Consider the following 6989-nt stretch of genomic DNA (forward strand, 5'->3'; position numbering starts at 1 on the left):
TGGCATGTGGTGCTGGGGATTGAACCGCGGTCCCTGATGCTTTTGCTAAGCTTGTTCTAAGTAGGTGCTTTAGACCACTGAGCCATCTCTCCAGCCCCTATAAAATGTTATTTATTCCAAAATATTTTTTGCAAGTAGACATCTTTGCATATATTTGTAATTATCCTATTTAAAAGTGACAAAAATCCTAAAATTATTGTGGTCTAAAATATTTCCTTTCTGCCAACATTTAAAAAAATGTCCCTAGTAGTAATTAATTTTCTCCTTCCAACATATTGTCCTTCGAGGTAATGAGCTATTACTATTGCTTATGTATCATTGTCTGCTTTGAATTATAGCAGCAATTACGCTACTGCACATAACTTATGTCATACATAAAATAATGTAAATTATAAGCAATTTTCCTCATATAGAAGCTCTTGTACCATTTATCATTTACATTTTTTCTTAATTTTGCTATGAGACATTTATATATTAAGGTTTTAAAAATTTGCATTCTTTTGTTTATTTTTGAAGATAGCTGAAAACATTTAAATTCAAATAATTCCTGTGTGACATTATTCTTAATTCAGTGTGGCAGTTAAAGAAATCACGTACTTAATCTAAAAGATATTTACAGAAAACTGTGAAGTGCTGTCCCTTTATACTTTGGGTAATATCAAACATCATTTTCTGTGTAATATATGACTTGTGGAGTAACTATGTATGTATTAAGTCTTCTATGTGTTATGCTGTTTGTCTAGAAATTACAGATTTAGATTCCTAATAAGGTTTATGTTCTCTGTGATTTTACCTATGCAGAATATGGACTATAAATAGGCATGAAGAAACTTGACAAGCAAAAGCAAAACAAAATCTATTTCTTAAATTTAAAGAGAAAGCCTTCTGTTTCATTTTGATGGATGTCAATGGTATGCAGTTAGATCACACATATGATCTGAACAGAGGACTCCATTTCCAAGGGTGTAATAGCAAGTTTATTTTTTTGTTTTTTATTTTTATTAATTTTATTGAGGAACAAATAGCAATGAGACACTTTTAAAACCAATTAGTAGGACAGTTTCTATAATTAATACATTTCATGTTGTTGTCTTCCTAGTGGTTATTCATAGAACATGAGACAGACATGATATCCTGTCCAAGTGCTATTAGTACAAATCTTTCTTCTCATTGAATTAAGAGAAAGCAGCAGTGTATCTATCCTATTTTGTATATACAATCTGGTCCTTAATTTTCATCCCTTTCTTTTTTAGTATTGTCAGAGATGGGTATTCCATTGCCATCTAAATATTGTAGGTGGGTTTAACTCATTGTGAGGGGTAGGGGTGTTCTGTACTTTAGATGTTTCCATCTCTGTGCACTCTGCAGAATCGGCATTCTGTTTGGACTTTAGCATCTAATTGTTTACTTAGCCAAAGAGTTCACATCTGTGAGCTTTGTAAGGATTGTTGTGGTCTCATAGAATCATTCTTAAGATGAAGGAAATAATCATATGTCTCCTTTTCTCAATTAGTAATGCTCAATATAACTATGTTTATAGTAGATCTTCTGAATTTCTTCATGTAGACCTTTTGCAGGCAAGTAACATTCAACAAGAAAACTTTGAAACCTAGTAATGTTGCTAATTAACTTGTATTAGAGCTAGCTGAGAAAGTCTCTTTCTGAACTCATCTTGGGTCCGAACTCAGGGTAATGGAAAGAATCTAGGACACCAAAATTTTCCTCAGGGTCTTCATAAAGTCTTTTTATTACTTCATGTCTAGTGAATTTCAAACTTCTGCAAACTCACAATTAAGTGAAATATGAAGATTTAAAAATAATTTCCCTAAGCACCTTTCCATTTGTGCAAATGATTATGCATAAAACATCTTCATTAACAACAAAAAATATTAAGCTCAAGACAGATATCTTTTAAATGCCACCAAGAAAATCCATAAAACTCATTTTCTAATAGACAGTTTTCCTCTAACGCTTCCCACAGTTGCAAAAAGAAAGTTAGGAAGTTCTCCAGTCATTATTTTAATATTTCTGAGAAAAAATGGTTTGAGTCTTCATTTTGATATAGAATTGAGTCATAGAATATCACTTTTTTTGTAAAATAATCTTTTTGATAAATTATAGTAATTTTCTGTCCAGTCACACCACCACTTGGGTTCTGATGATGTTATCATGGCCTGACACTATTAGTCCTGTCAAGTTTTGAATTATCTCTAATAAAATATCATCAAGTCTGCATAATTTCATTAACATTGACCCTCTCAATTAAAATCTGTTAACAGGAGAATTTCACTGTGGATTTGAAGATGGTAACATTTGTTTGTTCACACAAGATGATACAGATAATTTTGATTGGACAAAGCAAAGTACTGCAACAAGAAACACAAAGTATACCCCGAATACAGGACCTAATGCTGATCGCAGTGGCTCCAAAGAAGGTAGGAGGCTATGCACTATTATGACCCCCGCAGTCAGAGACTTTAAAAAATGTTACTCACATTACATACAGGAGACTATCTAGCTCCCTATTTGAATATTAGAGAATAAAATGTTATATTTTATGAACATAATCAACAATTTATGTACTGCTAAAATTACCAGGAAGTAATTTTCTTGCAAAGCTCACTGATATATACAGATCAGAACATTTTCATTTGATAATTCAAGTCTAAAATTCCAGTTTCCCTGCAGTTTTTATATATTTTATCCTTAGTTTATTCTGTCAGAGCCATTATTTATTGTGTGAATGAGTAGCGATTTTATAAATGGCTGTAAACTCTGATTTTAATTTTTACTTTGTTAGAAGATTTAAAAACTTATCGCTTTGGAATGGCACATTGTTGAAACATACAATGTATGTAAATGACTTATTTTGCCTATTTTAAGGTTTCTATATGTACATTGAAACATCTCGGCCCAGACTGGAAGGGGAAAAGGCTCGACTCCTCAGCCCTGTCTTCAGCATAGCTCCCAAAAACCCGTATGGCCCCACCAACACCGCATACTGCTTCAGCTTCTTTTACCACATGTATGGACAACATATAGGTGAGACGGCAAGAGGTGCTATTTGATGTAAAGTCAGTCAAAAGGAAACAATTTTGGTCAAGGAATGCGATCATTACCTTTTTAAATGACTTACTAGCAACGGAAAATAAAATGCTGGGAGTTCTGTCCATTCATCGAATTTCTGAAAAATCAGATTATAACTTGAAAATCTGAAGTATCATTTCCGTTCCCTGGAGTCCTAATTGAGGAAGGCCACCAATGAACTAAAGGTTTTCCAAGATTTTGTGGAATTGGTGCAGCATAAGTTGGGCTGTTTCTTTCCAAAGAAATCCGAATACACAACACTTAGTGCACCGTAATGGTGATACATGGAAGTTTGCCCTATTAGTGCATTGGCAAGTACTCTCCGCGCTAACCATGTTCTGTACTTTGAATATTGATGCGGAGTTTGTCTTGTTGTAAAGCAAATTTAACAATAAGGCTTTCAATGTCAAAGATCATGAAAAAAATGCAAAGGTGAAGACAAGTGGCCTGCTCTGTGAGTTTGCAATAGTAATAAGTAAATGCACGAGCGTGGTACATCAAGTTCCACATGAGAATGAAACCAGGCCTTGCAAAAAGGGGGAAGAAGGGAGAAGGGTGGTGTAGATCTCCAATTATTTCATTTATTTATGTGTTTATTTTTGTGCCTGGGATTGAACTTGGGACCTTGTGCTTGCCAAGCAGGTGCTTGTGCTGCTGAGCTATATCCCCACCCCCTAGAACTGCAATTTTTGATATGCAATTCTGAACACTATAGAATGGAATACCAAATATTTTTTAAATTAATCATTTGATAGTACATGTCAGCTTGAAATATAAATGTTAGAAATGACCTAGATTAATATGAACCTACTTTAGAATTATTTATCCAAGCAAGTATCAACTTTTTTAAAAAAAAATGTATTTGGTTGTTACAGGGTTTCACTATGCAGCTCGGACTCATGGTGATTCTCCTATTTTCAGCCTTCCCAGTGCTGGGATTACAGGAGTGCACCACTACACCTGGAATCTGGCTGACTCAGCCATCTGGGGGCAGGGATGGCGTGGCATGTGGTGCAGGGGATCGAACCCCAGCCCCTGCATTTACCTAAGCTTGCCTAAGCAAGCACTGTAGTGTGCAGAGGTATTTCGCTGACCCCAAGTACCAACATTTTCATGAATCACCTTAGAAATACATCCATATTCAATCACAGGATTCCACACTCTACACCTTACCGGAAAATGTCATATATTATACAACAGGTATAGTCTCTAATTTTTATAACATAACACAAAATTCTGAATAGTGAAGCATATCTAGACCAAAGGAAATGTGAAACCTAATGTAAATGCAGTACAAGGCTATGCTTCAAGACAAAGAAAGCAGTTTCTCCTGGGTAAGCACAGAGATGTGTTTTGCATAGGTCAGGGTTAGTTTACAGTTGTAGAAGATTCAGCAAGACCCAGGGATTGCTTGGATTACTTCTCTAAATTTACACAACAAATATTTGTGTTCCTGAAAGTAGTTATTGTGTGTCACAGATGAGTAGACTTAACAGCCTGTGAATTTTGCTTATTATGTCCATTTTAGTCTGGTTATTACTGAAGCCATAATGCCAAGCTTTGCAGCCGCACTCAGAATCTTCTGTTCCTCCACTCTGCACAGTATGTATTGGAGAACCACGACCGCTTAACGGAGTGTATGACACTTTTACTAGTCAGACTGTGTTTACATAGATTTTGTGAAGACTAACAAAAGCATTGGTTTAAGAAAATAAATACATATGAACAAGTAAAAATTTTTTCTAAACAGTGTAAAATGCAAAGCACTTATCTCTGAACGTAGTCATGGTGTCAGCAAGGCATAGACTATGACAAATATCTGCCTATAGTTATCGATTCATCTCATTTATTGTCAGATAACTGCTTGTTATCAAATGTAGAATTAGCACAATTCTAATTCTTTGTAGTTGATCACTGTATTTTAAAATAGATAATGAGCTTATTGAACTTACTCTTTTCTAATTTGCTGTGGAACACATAGTTTTATTATGGAACAAGTTTTAAGTTAACAATCCAAAGACCAGCATTTAATCCATCTGAAGGTACAAAAATATGTATTTGGGCCAGGGAGATAGCTCCATTGCACAACTGCATGCCTGGCAAACACAAGGTCCTGAGTTCAATCCCTGGTACCAAAAATAAACAAACAAACAAGTAAATAAATAAATAAATATATGCATTTATATATAAGATGGATCTTTTAAGACTATCTATCAAAAGGCATTTGTGGTGAATCCAAGATAATTTTAATGCACTTTAACTTTGAAACTATTATTCTTTACGTGGTTTTTATTCTGATTATTTTAGGGGAGATTTCAGTAGAGCAGTTCTTCATTTCTTAGTAACCATTAAGTTTTGAGCCCTTGTGTGCTATTTTTCATCTTCATCAGATCCTGAAAGGAGGTGGATAAAGTGTCAGATCTGTCACTTGAGTCTTTCCAGCAGAGCAGGAACATGCTACTTACCAAAATCGAGGCCACTATGCCTGCTCCAGACGTGGGGAAATGAGTTGGAGCAGATGGGACCCAGTATACATCATTGTATTTCACTGTGCTTTATTTTGCTTCACAAATTCTGCCTTATTTTACAGACTGAAGTCTTCTGGCAAACTTGCCTCTAGCTAGTTCATCAGTGCCCTTTCCTGGCAGCATGCTCATTTTGTGCCCCATTATATTTTAGCAATGTCCACACTATTTGGACTTCTTTACATTTATTGTACCTTTCATGGTGACCTGTAATCAGTCATCGCTGATGCGATTGTAATATGTTCTGATTTAATATTCACCTCCATGTGATTGCTAAACTGATAAATGTGAGAGCTGACTGCTCTCCCACCGGGCAGGTGGGGCAGGGCTCCCATCTCTTTCCTCCTGTTGTACTGAGTCACAGCAGTATGGAAGCCAATGAATGAGTGAACAATGATCTCGTAAGTGTTTAAAAAAATACTCACATGTCTCACCCTTTCCATAAACATTATGAAAGGATCAAGCTTGAGAAGAAGGTATACCAAAAGGTAACAAAATGTGACTGTAAAAGAAATTTTTTTTTTTCTGTATTTTAGGGAAGGGCCTACAGGGTGCTCAGGGTCTCACTACTAGATCAGACTCATAGTGATTCTCCTGTGTACAGTCTCCCAAGAGCTGGGATTACAGGTGCACGTCACTATGCCCAGTCTCAATCACTAACTCAGCATGCCCCAGGGGTGGGACTGGCACAGCAGGCTGAGGATTGAACCCTCAGCCCCTGAACCTGCTTTCAGATGCTTTAATCCACTAAGCTATTTGGCTGGCCTTTGTAAAGGAAAAGATTTTGAAAGAAGTTAAACGTTCTGCTCCAGTAAAGATACAAATGTCAAGAAACTGAAAAAGTCTCATTTCTCTTTTTGAAAAAGTTTCATTGATATGGACAGATTGAGCCAGCCACAATTTCCCCTTAAGCCAAAGCCTAATTCACAGCAATGCTCTAACTTTATTTCTAAGCAGACTGAGAAAGATGAGGAAACTGCAGAAAAAAATACAAATTTACAGAGGCTTTCTTGTAAGGATTAAGGAAGAAAAAAGGCATTTCAATGAAATGACAGTGTGTGAAACAGCAATATTGTTGGAAAAACTGTTTTATATCATCCTGAAGTTCTTGATGGTAATGAAGCTGCTATATGAAACAACATAGTTTCAAAGAAGAGAAAGACAGGTGAGGTGTGATGGCACATGCCCATAACCCCAGACCTGAGTGGCTAAAGCAGGAGGACTGCTGTGAGTTGAGACCAGCATGGGCTATAAAGTGAGTTCAAGTCCACCCCAACTGCATAGGGAGACTATTCAAAAAGACAAACAGAAGAGGAAGAAGAAAAAGAAGGAGAAGGGGAGGGAGAAGGAAGGGGAAGGGGAAGTAGAAAGGGAAGG

General features: G+C 36.1%; 1 protein-coding gene across 2 annotated transcripts in view; it reads left to right on the plus strand.

Annotated features, from left to right (window-relative positions):
• Mdga2 (MAM domain containing glycosylphosphatidylinositol anchor 2) overlaps window positions 1-6989 on the plus strand; it is an 883696-nt gene that overhangs the window by 850259 nt on the left and 26448 nt on the right. For both annotated transcript variants that reach the window (XM_004638774.2, XM_004638776.2), the window contains exons 13-14: window positions 2280-2435; window positions 2884-3042. In XM_004638774.2, the coding sequence (XP_004638831.1) occupies window positions 2280-2435; window positions 2884-3042 (315 nt within the window). The remainder of the gene's footprint in view (window positions 1-2279; window positions 2436-2883; window positions 3043-6989) is intronic.

The sequence above is a fragment of the Octodon degus genome, unplaced genomic scaffold, assembly GCF_000260255.1.
Source record: "Octodon degus isolate 3935 unplaced genomic scaffold, OctDeg1.0 scaffold00102, whole genome shotgun sequence".
Lineage (NCBI taxonomy): Eukaryota > Metazoa > Chordata > Mammalia > Rodentia > Octodontidae > Octodon > Octodon degus.